This window comes from Nilaparvata lugens, chromosome X (assembly GCF_014356525.2).
Source record: "Nilaparvata lugens isolate BPH chromosome X, ASM1435652v1, whole genome shotgun sequence".
NCBI classification, from domain to species: Eukaryota; Metazoa; Arthropoda; class Insecta; order Hemiptera; family Delphacidae; genus Nilaparvata; species Nilaparvata lugens.
In genome coordinates, this window is record NC_052518.1 from 93,672,960 (window position 1) to 93,686,652 (window position 13,693).

Consider the following 13,693-nt stretch of genomic DNA (forward strand, 5'->3'; position numbering starts at 1 on the left):
ATTATTCTGATGACATGAAACAACTCTATTAGAACTACTGCAGAACAAAATTGCCTTGCGAGGCAATTATCAATACAATTTGTTTTATGGTTGTTTGAAGTGTGACAATGACCATTCCTTCTCTTAGTCCATAATTAAAGAAGAGAATGAAAGATGAAAGTCATATTCACTCCATTTATCTTCATTGTAAAAATTCGACTGAGTCCTGTCGATGTTGTAGAACCGTTCCATAATAAAATAAAAAAATACATATATCGTCAGATTCTACAGCTTTATTAAATAAATAAAACTGTATATTTTTATTTAAGAATAAGTCTTATTAAATAAATAAACGACAGTTTTATTAAATAAAAATATACTGTAGAATTTGACGATATATGTGTTTTCATTTCATTATCTTCACTGTGTTTTGCCGTGCATCAAATAATATTTTTAGCCATATTGGCGATCTATAGCTTTCTACTATATCTCTTTCAAACCTTTTTTTTATACAAAAAATAGATAATCAGATACGAATATGTAGTTGAATCGCTAATTGCAGAAAGGAAACATGTCCAACTTTTTCAATTTTTTTTTTTCAAAAAATCAACTATTCAATGTAAGATACATCGTTTACTGTAGAAAGGATACATGTCCAACTGAAAGCATTGTAATGACCACGTTTTTAATATATAGTTTACTACAGGTTTAGGTTCAGGTTTAAATAAGTTTTTTGTCTCTCCTGTAAAATTATGAAAACTGGACATATTGCCTTTCTGCAATTAGTGATTCAGTTATTTTCGTAATATGAATAGCATGTTCGAACAGCCTTATGATTCGTTAAAGTGAACAGCAAACGTGCTCAAGTTCAAATTCATATATTCATTAAAATCATATTTACAAATTAATAGTGTAACAAGGCAATGCATATACTCCCTGCGTGGATGATTTCCCTCCGTGTGCAGGGAGAAATGTGATTGTATTTTAGATTGTATTTCAGTGACCGAATAAAGAGTTTCCATGTTATAAATTTTTACTCATTGGTTGAAGAATAACTACTGTAAAATTATTTAGAATTCATGGAATATTTCGAAAAGTTATCAATTTCCAGTAAGTATAGTTACGAAAAGTGATTTCAATTCAAATATATCCTACAATAATACGGGGAAGTATAAGCAATTGATTTAAATGGTATCCTAAAATTTTAATACATTCACAAGTGAAAATTGCTCTCACGTTTCAAGTGCTATAATGCAAACTACAGTTACTACGCACGAGTATATCGAACCATAACAGTCATACTGTTTTATTTTCAAGGTAATAATAACATTCTTATTTTTACTCGTAAAAACATCTTCTATATTATTTAGTATATAATATCATCTGTAATTATTAACTAGTAGCTTTCAAGAAATTGTATGTTCCAAAAATGTTATTTCCTCACTAAAATGTAGTACTCCGTGAATCATGATTATAAAATCCAATAATAATTGTAACACTGCATTAAAATTTTTGTCGTTTTGAGAGAAGAAAGGTCAATAGTGTAATTATTCAACTATGTTATACATGATATTGCATGCAATTGTGCATTTTAGGATACAGGATTGTAGTAAATATAAAATGCATTTTACACTGTTTTTGAACTTACCAAATAAATAAGATATAGCTAGAGTGATCATTGCGCCGACTGGTCCCATGTAAATACTTCCGAAGGCAAAAGGTGTGGCAATAAGCTGTAACAGAACATTCAGAGTCATAATATTTGTGAAATTATCGAATTCATAGATTTCTCTGGAAACTGATTACTGTATATCGTTTGTGATTTTTTTCATTTTCACTCGATTGGATGAAAATGTTTTTTTGACGAGAAAGAATTTTGTATTAAATACGGATGGAACAATGAACCATCTTCCATTTTAAATATTCCTTAGGATATCAATCTCTTAGGCCTATATTTGTTGTAAATTTGAGACTGTACAGACAATTTAATTTTCAATAATCTATAATTATTATCACAATAATTTATAAAGATCCTTCTTGAAATCCTCGGCTTCTTTAAGCTTAGGTACCTATGTAATTTGAAACTAATAAAAACTATGTATTCTTGATTTAATCTCATGTAATTGGAAGGAAGAATCCTAGTTGATTGGGAGCTAGGTACACATTTTGATAGGGAGCCTGGTACAAATTTTGATTGGAGCTGTATAAGGCCAGTCAGAGTGCTACTGAGAACAGAGCGAAAAGCTCTGTCGGCCTACAGATGTCTTTTGGTGTGAACACAAACTCTGCGGACGCTCAGATATCTGTGCTCTGTCGCTCTGCAGAGTAAAATAGCTTGGTCTGAACAGGTGTATCTCATTATGATTTTATTTCCATTAATCTGATTATTGTATTGAGATCTTACTTGACTGATGGCCAATACAGCAGCTCGTGACTTGATTCCCATCTTGGCGACTATTTTATCGGAGACGATTCCTCCCACAATGACACCCACGCCGCCAACCACGAAAGTCACGAAAAACAGCCAGCCGCCAAGATCCAGGTGCGGGAAGATGTCACGATAGAACAGGTCACAGTTGTACGCGAAGCATAATCCACCTGTCAATCATCATTCAAATATTTGTATCAATATTGTATTATATCATTGTATTATTATCAAATATTATATAATTTTGCATTATATTAAATTAAATATTCTATATTTCAAAGAAAGGACTATTTGCTAGCCTATTCCTAGACTTCAATAAAGAAATTAACAGTGTGCTAGAAACATTCTTGATTAACTAGTCACTTGTTAAATATTCTATATTTTAAAATAGGAATTATATGCTAGGCTATTCCTTGATTCAAATAAAAAAAATAACAAGATGCTAGAAACATTCTAGCCATTGATACCAAACTATTGGCTACTTTCCAAACAATAACTTCATAAAATAAGAAAAATAATAGGTACAAGTATTCTGATTGTAAGGAATGAGATGTTGCGGTATTTCTCCATAATATTGAAAGAATAAGACGATGATGTTGTCTTATTGATATAGTAGTATAGATTGTCTCTGATATAGTGGTATTGACAACATCGTCGTCTTATTCTTTCAATTACAAGTATTCTGTTGATGATGTTCAAGAGTTGAGTGTAAGAGAGGGCTGACTGCGCCCTAACTTCGCTCTTTGGAAAAATTAAAGGCAGTCATTCTCTTCTATTCTATACAGAAGGCTAGATAGAGACTTTATAAACATATATGTTTCTTTTTCATGAATTCTACTATAAGTATTTGAGATCACAAGTTAACTTCATTTCCAAACAAAATTATTTTCATAACAATCATTCAAAATCTAATTCTAAGGATATGATTGGAAAGAGAAAGAATTTCTCAATGAGATTCATATAGTATGTTCCTTTGTTTGACGTTTTTGAACTTTTTATGAGCGCTTGAAGTTTGAAAAAGTACTTTCATCGCGTTCAAAGCCAAATTTCCAACAGTTTGATCCACGGATACTAGAATACAGTATTCGTATATTCAGGTTTAAACGGTCATCAAACGTCAAACAAAGAGATAAATGAATCTTATTGGAAAATTCTTTCCCTTTCCAAACATATCCTTGGAATTGGATTTTGACTGATAGTTTTTAGTTATAGACGTTTTTCAAAAATATCGAAAAATCAATGTATCTTGCTAGATACATCGCAATGAGATACTATCGACAATGGTCGATCATCACGTTCAAAGCCAAATTTCGAACAGTTTGATCCACGGATACTAAAATACAGTTAGCGTATATTCAGGTTTAAACGGTCATCAAACGTCAAACAAAGAGATAAATGAATCAATCCAATAAATGAATCTTATTGGAAAATTCTTTCCCTTTCCATCCTTGGAATGGAATTTGACTGATAGTTTTTAGTTATTGACGTTTTTCAAAAATATCGAAAAATCAATGTATATTGTTAGATACATCGCAATGAGATACTATCGACAATGGTCGATATAAGAAAATTTACTGGACATTTTTAAATGAAAATTCCTTGTAAAATATATTGTCTTCACCTGTTACACCTTTCGTGGGCCACTGTATATTTAGGCCTAACTGTAACGCACTGTAAGCTTCATAGATAATTCAAAGTATTGATTTTTTAAATTTACTCATTTTCATAACATGATTGAATTTTCAATCAACATTTCTGGGGAGTCTATGCCCTTCGGCCAGCTATAAGTTACTAAAGTAACTTATTGAGGATGCAAAGCTTGGACTCCAATCATCAACTGGAGTTTTAGAATGAAATATACCGTATCATTAATAATTTTCGTATTAATAATAGACTAATTTTCAAGTAGTTTTCATTAGTTTTAAACTATCTTTCAATAATAAATTAATAGCCTAATAATCAGGTTCATTATTAACTAGTAGTTCTGTGAACAGTAGACCTCACGCAGTTTTCTCATCCACGTATTGAATTTGTATTCCATATGATATAATTCATCCAGTTCCGTGATAATCTTTCCATCTGATGAAAATTAACTTTTTCCAATCAAAAATATAATATTCAGCATCATTTGATTATTTTTAAATCAATTTTTAATTACTATTAAATTAATATTAGTTTTTTTCAAATAAGAGATTTTTTTCAATTTTGATACTGATGGGCACGCATATAATAATACCATGACTGCAAAACAAAATATTGAAACCATTGAAACCAAAGACCTTAAAGATGCTTACCTCTTTAGAGTCTTTGATTGAAACTATAGACCTATTATAAAAATAGACACAGCTTCTCCAAACATCTGTGTAATTCACTTGTCAGCTGATTGATTATGAATAATTCTATATAATCTGATTAATCCTATCTTCAGAGTAGACGATATATATTATAGTGATATCGGAGTATAGAGGAATACCTCTTCTTTTCATAATATCCTTAAAATGTAAAATTTCAAAATAACCATGTGTATACATCGAGATGAAGTTGAAAAAGGAATATTCCTGCCAAATCTCATCGAATTCTTTGAACGCGTTTGGCCGTAATTGCGTTACATACATACAGACAGACAAAAGAAAATCCGAGTTGAAACATAGATGTCACTGCGTTCGATCAATAATAAACTAAATATACTCACTTTAGTTTAGAACTCAAGTGAACTAAAATTTGATAATTACCAGTGTGACGAATCGAAGCAGCAATGCATAACATGATGAATCTTGGCTGGAGCATAATTTTCCATGTGCTGTCGCTCTCTTTCTTTGCTCCAGTATCTTGTTGCTCCTCTGTTTCTTCTCCGATGGCGGTTCGCTCTGGCTCTTTCAGTGAGATGGCAGCTAGCACTCCAACAATCAACGCTATTATTCCGCTGAAATAATATGCCACTCTCCAACCCTGTAATTGAGACCATCATAGGACGTGATGATGTAATAATAATACTGATTTCATTTGAAATTGATGTAATAGTGATAGGAGTATGGAAAACTCCTCACAAATGACTGTCTACAGAAGTGTATGGACAATGTATTAAATTGAAAATTGGAAAACGGACGCCAACTAACAGATGTTATTTTTCGTACGTAATAAAATTACTTGCTACAATTTTTCCCTTTTCAATTATCAAAATGGCAACATCGAAGGTACAACTGGTAAAACTGGAAAAAATAATTTCAGTTTCGTCCACAGCTGCCTCAATCACAGTTAACTGCAGTTCTTATTGACATTAGTGTGTACGTGCCGCATGCTATGTGCCAGCTCTACATTCCCTTTCGATAAGCCCCATAAAATATGAGAGAATGATGGAAAACTATATCGAACATAAGAGATTTCTCGTCTGTGAAAATTTATTCTAAAACAGTAATTATGCTGTAAAATTACAGTAGATCTAGCTGTGTTAGATCTGTGTATTGAAAACATCCATCTATCAGCTTGATAACCACTCATGTTTATGCGTTTTCATGCGTTTTCACGCATTTCATGCGTTTTCACGCGTTTTCATGCTTTTTCACGCGTTTCACGCATTTTTCATGCGTGGAAAACAGCTGATATTGACGAATATTTAAAAAATGTTTTTCACTAAATTTGAAAAACTATAAATAAAATATTATGGGTCGTACACTTACTATTTCTGCAGGTCTACTTCAGGCATTTTATAGTTTTTCATTTCATTTATCACCAGCAAACACAAAACAATCACAAAATGATAAAAAATTACTTACCAAGCCCCATGCATTTAGTTCGGTAATGTAGCGCCCGACTGGGAAAGATAGACCGATTCCACCGTAGATTCCCCAGTTGAAAAGGGACATCACTAAACCTCGCAAATGCTAAAAAATAAACACAGAATATTAAGTAAATAGTTTTAGCAATATAAGTTTCAAATTGTTAAGTAAACTTAAAGTTGTATTAATACTTATAGTATTAGTAGTAAAGTTGAACCACAAGGAAAATGTAATAGAGTGAAAAAATGAATATAAATGTGTTTTGAAAAATTGGTTGATATTAATTGATTTTTTAAAATGAAAAATAGATACATTGCTTGTAGAAAAGATGCGGGAATGCTGATGAGGATAGCTTCATAGTCCCTCTCTATAATAGTTCAAGGCCTGTTAAATTATTTTTTGTATGCTCGTGGGAGACGAGATTAAAAGAGCACTTCTTGCAGTTGAGCATTGTGCCAATGGTTGTGAATTTACTTATACACTTTACAAAACATAATATCATGAATTTAAAATATTGAAGACTTTGCTTACCTCAGGGAATAGATCGGAAAGGATTCCAGTAGACATGGGATTCAGACCAGCTTCTCTGAAAATTAACGAAAGAAGAATATGAAGTAGAAGTACATTGGATAAATTTTCAATATCAATAATGATGATTATTAAACCACATGCAATGAGTAAATTTGAATCAACAAACAAATATGTAAAGAAATAATTCAAAACGATCTTACGTTTTTTAACATGTAGATTATAAAATATTCTAGTCAGATTGAATTTTAAAATTGGTTTCGTATCTGATCAGATAAAATTGGCTCTATCTTTCCATAAGGTGGGATAGCTATATCAGACAATATGCTATAATTGAAGAGATTTGAGATTTTTTCGAAATTCCGCTTTATTTAAATAAAGTGGAGATTTTCTATTCAATTATGGATAAGTTCCTCAGCATCAATATTCACTCTACAACTCTACAATATGCTATAATTTTTCCATTCACATTATACACAGCTGTATCGATATCACAAACCATTTGAAAGTCAGTAAGAGTTGTAATTAGTTGATCAAGTTGTAATCAGTTGAAATTCAGTAAATTTTGTTACTAGTTCTTACCCAGCTGCGAAGACCATTCTCAGAACGAGAAGTTGCCAATATTCAGTACTGGCTCCAATTAGAAGACATGAAACTCCAATTATAAGAATGCATGTGGCAACCATTGGGACTCTAAAACGAAACAAAAGAAACCCGTGAATCAAATATTTTCATATCAACAATGATTTATATCGCTAATATTCATCAGAGTTTTTGTTTCTAAATGTAATTTTATAATACTCTGTAAAAACGTCCTTTCTAAAATATGTATCTACCCTATATTCCATATATCATTATCCAATCTTGGCAATAATTATTTTTGTATATTTGTGAGTCTATGATCAAAATTGATTTGGAAATAGCCAGAACTTTTATACGAGTTAGCGGCACTGTATTTGCAAAACATATGAAGAAATGGGAAGCTTAGAGTAGTCTCACTGATAAGCTATCGCTTAGAATTATTGGTCTGTTACTCCCGTTGGAAAGGATGACCGCTTGAGCCAACTCCTCTGTATATGATTCATGGGTTGAAAAATCGGTCCCGGTGGTTCGAAACCCACTTAAAACTGTAGGTCCACTCATCTCTCATCATCTGAATCTGAATCATCATTCGCCTCATTACTCAAGCACAAGCCTAAGTGGGCATCACCCTCGGCAAAAGTTGGTCTCATGTCACACACGAGAATTCTCCCACCACTTGACTTGGTACGGTACTCTTTGAATCAACTTTAAACTCTAAAGATAAGTTCTAAATAGTGTGTATGTCTTTTCGGTCCCAAAATTTTATAGTTTTTTCAAAGTTTGGAATTTTTTAATTAATTGTGATTGATTTAATTTAATTTTGAAGTATTTTTAATTTAAAAATAATCTTTGTGTGTTTCGAATTGTAAATTAAGTGTGTAATAGGAGAATGTGAAGTGACACATAACCTAGCTACATTTGGACTGTTGTATAAATTAGAATTGGAACCGTTTTGGGTTTATAAGCCTGTGGTACTTTTCTGTAAGTTGTGTAATTCTGAATGATTGAATAAATAAAATAATAAATAAAGATTCTAGTAGATGAGGTGAATTTTGTTTTGCGCCAAAACAAAGTTTATCGGTCAAAAATACGAGAGTGGTGTCATACATATACAGGGTTAAGTCACTCGTCACTCCCTATTTTTATACAGCTATAATTTCTTCATTTATGAATCAATTTCGTTAGAACTACATTTGTTAGATATAGCACTTCTTGGGGTTGTGTTTAACACCAATTTTCATTTGTTTCAGTTTCTCTTGACTGTCGAAGAACGAGCCGAAATAGCAGCTCATTACGTGGTCTGAGGATCTGTGGTGCGAGTACAAAGATGGTTGAGAGCTGATCGAGGGATCCATGCAAAAATGGATGCAAAAACTGTTAAAAATTTCCATTCCATATTACTAACAACAGGGAGTGTCACAGATGCAAGTCGATCAGGAAGACCATCAACGTCAAGGACATCAGAGAATGTTGACAGAGTTCATGAAATGTTCATGAGGAGCCCTAAGAAATCACTGCGTCAAGGATCTCGTGAAAGTGGTCTTTCACGTTACTCTGTTGCAACGATTCTTAAGAAAGATTTCAATGTTTTTGCATCCAGTGTTGCATGGATCTCTCGGTCATCCGTCCACCACCTTTGTCCGTGCACCACAGATCCCCAGAACTCATAAAGAGCTGCTATTTCGGTTCGTTCTTCCACTGTCAAGAGAGGGGGCATTTTTGAACTGAAACAAATGAAAATTGGTGCTAAACACAACCTCAAGGAGTGCTCTATCTAATAAATGTAGTTCTAACAAAATTGGTTCATAAATAAAGAAATTATAGCTGTATAAAAATAGGGAGTGTCTTATCAGACACTCTATATACATCTACTATCTTCACAAAACAGAGGCTGATTAGTGAATGAAACATTGTTTTAGTTCCTTAATATAGCTCTGAGAAAGCGTGTTGCAGTTGAGCACGTCTAGACAGATTATATTTAGTCTCCTCAAGTGGTCACCCATCCAACTGGAGTTAAGCGGGCGCATGTTTCAACTCAAGTCTTAAGAGCTTCCAGAGTGTTCAAGAGTTCCTGTATTCCAGAAGGATAGGTCAACTATTCAGACAGGAAAATGTTATAAGGAAAATTGCAGAATACTCTGAAACACTCGTTGATACCCAAGATAACATCTTCAAAATTTGTTGTTGAAGAGAGTTGTCTAACAGGAAAATTCTGTGGATACCATCAATTCATTATGCATCCCAAGAACCGAAACGTACTTCAACTTAGTGGTCAGAATGTTGAGATTCGAGTGAAGATCTTTAGGAATTTGTTCACAGAAATTTCATCCAAAGTTTGAATTACTGCGTTGTAAATGGTTGGGTTTATCCTTATCAGGATGGTAAGTTACGGTTCTCATCGTTATATCGGGCGTTCCATTCGTACCTTTTAACAAAAGCCTGAAAACCTAGGGCCAAGCCACATCATGCGCTTTTCAGACGAGTTGGCAGGGTAGGAAGCTCTCCGATTGGCTGATTGGGTTGGCGTTCGAGAATCAGCTAATAATCAGCCAATCAGAGAGCTTCCTACCCTGCGAACTCGTCTAAAAAACGCCTCATACATGGCTTGGCCCTTAATCTGGCTGCCAGACAAGTAAGATAGCCATATGTAATTTCACTTACAACTTTATTCAGTCAAATCTAGACTGTTTTCTTCCATGTACAATTCATTATTTGACATTTTTTACCAGCCGTCTATTTTTCCCAGCAAATTCTTCATTCCCGTGATAAAAAAACTCCAAAGATTCCTTCGTTTCTAATAGATGAAACTTTCATCAAGGATTCTAGTTTTCATGTTATCCATGTCGGAATACAAATTCATGTTCTATTAATATTGAATGTGATGTTACCTAATGATTTATTTATAAAAGAGAATGTCATTCAATTGTATGTATTAGACGTACCTTTTGTATTTATCGGCAGCAACTCCAAGAAAAATGCCAGCAATCGTGTATACAGCAATGAAACTAGGTCCAGCCAAGACTTGGTAGTCATAACCAAGACCATTGTAGTTCCATTCACATTGAGTCGTGTTTTCGCAACTGAAAAGTAACAGAAAAATAGTATAAAATAGATAAATAATCAAAGTTTATATAAATATGATGATTCATATAAAAAATATGATTAATATTGAACTTTTTGTTTTGTAGAGAATATGATCTTGTGGTATTTATACACATATTGACTTAAATATCAGGACTTCAATATTGAGTAAGAAGACTTATAGTGTCACAACCATAAAATTATCAAATATACGAGATACCGGTTTTGTTTGTAACATAACTGTCAATCAATGGTAAACTAAAACTAAAGAACAGAGCATCAGAATAGATTTTGAGTAAACAGAGGCAAAAAAGCAAGCAATATTCGATGTGATTGGTGGATGAATTACGAATCAAGACGAAGGGCTCCCATTGGCCTATATAAGTCACTCTCACAATTAGCCCACACTGACGTCTGGTTTAAGAAACCTTCATAACTGTGACATTGAATGAACAGCAAATTGTGGGAGTGGTTTATCTAGACCAATGGCAGAAGTTCATCCTAATTGGTTTTCCATGTTCCAGTTACATTGATCTCCCTATCACTATATATTCAGTTTCTCTGTACTGTAGTTTTAGTGCACTAGAGATTGACAATAGTGTAACAACCGAAACTCGTATCTCGTTATTTCAATTGTGGGAGTGGCTTATCTAGACCAATGGCAGACGTTCCCCCCAATTTTTTCACCATGTTCCAGTTATATTGATCTCCTTATCACTATATATTCAGCTGTTCTGTACTGTAGTTTTAAGTGTACTAGAGATTGACAATCATGTAACAACCAAAACTCGTACCTCGATATTTCAATTGTGGAAGTGGCTTATCTAGACCAATGGCAGACGTTCACCCCAATTGTTTCACCATGTTCCAGTTATATTGATCTCCTTATTACTATATATTCAGCTGTTCTGTACAGTAGTTTTAGTGTACTAGAGATTGACAATCGTGCAACAACCGAAACTCGTATCACGTTATTTCAATTGGGGGGGTATTTCAATCTAGACCAATGGCAGACGTTCACCCCAATTGTATCACCATGTTCCAGTTATATTGATCTCTTGCTGTACTGTAGTTTTAGTGTAATAGAAATTGACAATCGTGTAACAACCTAATCCAGTATTTTGCTATTTCAATATATTTGCGGCTGTGACAGCTAAAATTTGTCAATTATTCTCATTTGAGAATTACTTTACTATTGCAATCATATGCCTGAAAATAGTTCAAGAGCCTGTACTGAACTCAATTGAAAATAAAACGCAAAAATTATATGAATGAATAATTCGTTCGATTCAGTTAGATGACTGAATTTTTATTATAGCACCATAGCGTTTTGTGCATGGCTGATGTATGTAAAGTTGTAGCAATTCTAACCAAGTTCAACGAATTTATCTCACATTTAAACATTCTCATGTTTCGGTAAACGTGAATTTTAGTTTGTCCGTAAACTTCTGCAGTCGACGACGACAAGCATTGTTGACATTCATCTTGTCCAAATTTCAAGTGTGCTAAAACAGCTGATCAATTAACTTTTCGTTATTTGTGTTTATTATTAAAAAATTAGAAAATTTCTAATAATATTAGCCTAACATATGACCATTTAAAAGTATAAAAAGTATAAACTCAATCTCCCCCATTTAAACATAATATTGGACATAATCTTTTAGGCTATTATTTAGAGAAATTGAAATCTACCTAATCTGAGATCCTCACCCTATCATGGTCGACGACGGCATTTACGCACTAACGAAAACCCAGTTTAAAAGGCCTGACGCGACGTAACATGAGCCTGCTGGATGAGTTGATATCATATGATTGTATTATAATGTTCACACTTGTTAGTTTCGTCTCAATTTGAAAATATTAATAATGATATTATCAACTAATCAACAGACTCAAGCCACGTCATGTCTCGTCTCAAATTGCGACAAGCCTTTTAACCGGTACATGAGAATGTTTAAATGAGGGATACATAATTATGTTGAACTTTTTAGATGTAGATGTCACCCTAGACAATTTATTCATTCATAATTATTTTATGGTGTCACTAGTCACTTACAATATAAGGTATCTCTTTACAATATAATATAATTATTTTTGTAATATTCTCTTCACTTTATTTTCTAATCTATATAATAAGAGAGAGTAGGGTTGTGTTTGTTACCATCAAAACCTTGTCAACTTGTGGATTGCATACCGGAAAAACGGGAATGATTTAGATCTCCAAATTTTGCACATAAATTTTAAAAATAACAATCTCTTGCACCTCGAAGCCCAAATTTCAATTTTCCTTCTAGATTTTGCATAATTGATGTTCAAATTTCATTCATGGACATGAACACATACCATATGTTAATATAGAACTATAATCTGGAGAGACTACCTCTTCGAAACAGATGGTTAAAATTAGCAACTAAATTAATAACCAGTCCAATTTTGCCAGGTTGGCATTAAGTTGAGGAAGGATTCTAAACGAAATTTGAGTTCTATCACTTTATTAGGTTAGCACCAAGCTGAAGAACTTATTATACTGTGATAAAGGAAAAAACTGTCTTATACATGTACGGGATAGGAAAATTATGTTTGACGCATCATTACGTCTTAACTACTGGACTGATTAACTTGCAATTTTGCATATAGATTCTTAATTAACCGAGGATGGTTCTAGGCCTATTTGAAACTCCTCAATATCTCACTCGGTCAAGTTTTAAAACAGACCGGATCACTGGTTACCTGCTAGTACATGATAATCTATGTTATCAGATAGCAGTTAGAATAACCTTGAAACGATTGAAATTGAATATAAATTTACCGGAGTTGGTCAACCGTTCATTATATTCGACAGAGAGGTCGGTTCTTTTATAATACGATTGGAGGAGGCTGATCTTATAAGCATCAAATATTGACTACGTCAACCGGTTTTGTAGAGTACAAGTACAAGAATTATTATTTTGTTCAAGGACAAAGCCTCAGGCATTGTAATAGCACAGCATTAGTACAACAATTATTGTTAACGGAGCATACAGTTATGTAATCCTAATAGGAATTTAACGCGTTCTTTTAAATCTATTATTACGGTATTGTGGTCAATCCCAACCGGCAATGGCCCCGCCAAAAAAGTAGTCATATGATTGTTGGTTACTGCAATCACAATACTGTAATTCAAAGCACCTATCATTCAATTAAATAGCTAGGTAGCCAAAATTTGATTCAATCTGCTGTTTCCTAGTTTACTGTAAATGGTAGTGATATTGATTTCTGAACTCACTAATGAGGAAATGAAGTAGACACTATTCCTCTGAATAGATTTTCCTCATGGAAA

The 13,693-nt window shown here is 33.2% G+C and overlaps 1 protein-coding gene across 2 annotated transcripts in view; it reads right to left on the reverse strand.

Annotated features, from left to right (window-relative positions):
- The window catches only part of LOC111056305 (protein spinster homolog 1), a 94,681-nt gene that overhangs the window by 4,308 nt on the left and 76,680 nt on the right, over positions 1-13,693 (reverse strand). For both annotated transcript variants that reach the window (XM_039442719.1, XM_039442718.1), the window contains exons 3-9: positions 10,236-10,373; positions 7,294-7,404; positions 6,715-6,769; positions 6,181-6,288; positions 5,140-5,356; positions 2,384-2,577; positions 1,628-1,712 (exon numbers count right to left, since the gene is read on the reverse strand). In XM_039442719.1, coding sequence (XP_039298653.1) covers positions 1,628-1,712; positions 2,384-2,577; positions 5,140-5,356; positions 6,181-6,288; positions 6,715-6,769; positions 7,294-7,404; positions 10,236-10,373 — 908 coding nt within the window. The remainder of the gene's footprint in view (positions 1-1,627; positions 1,713-2,383; positions 2,578-5,139; positions 5,357-6,180; positions 6,289-6,714; positions 6,770-7,293; positions 7,405-10,235; positions 10,374-13,693) is intronic.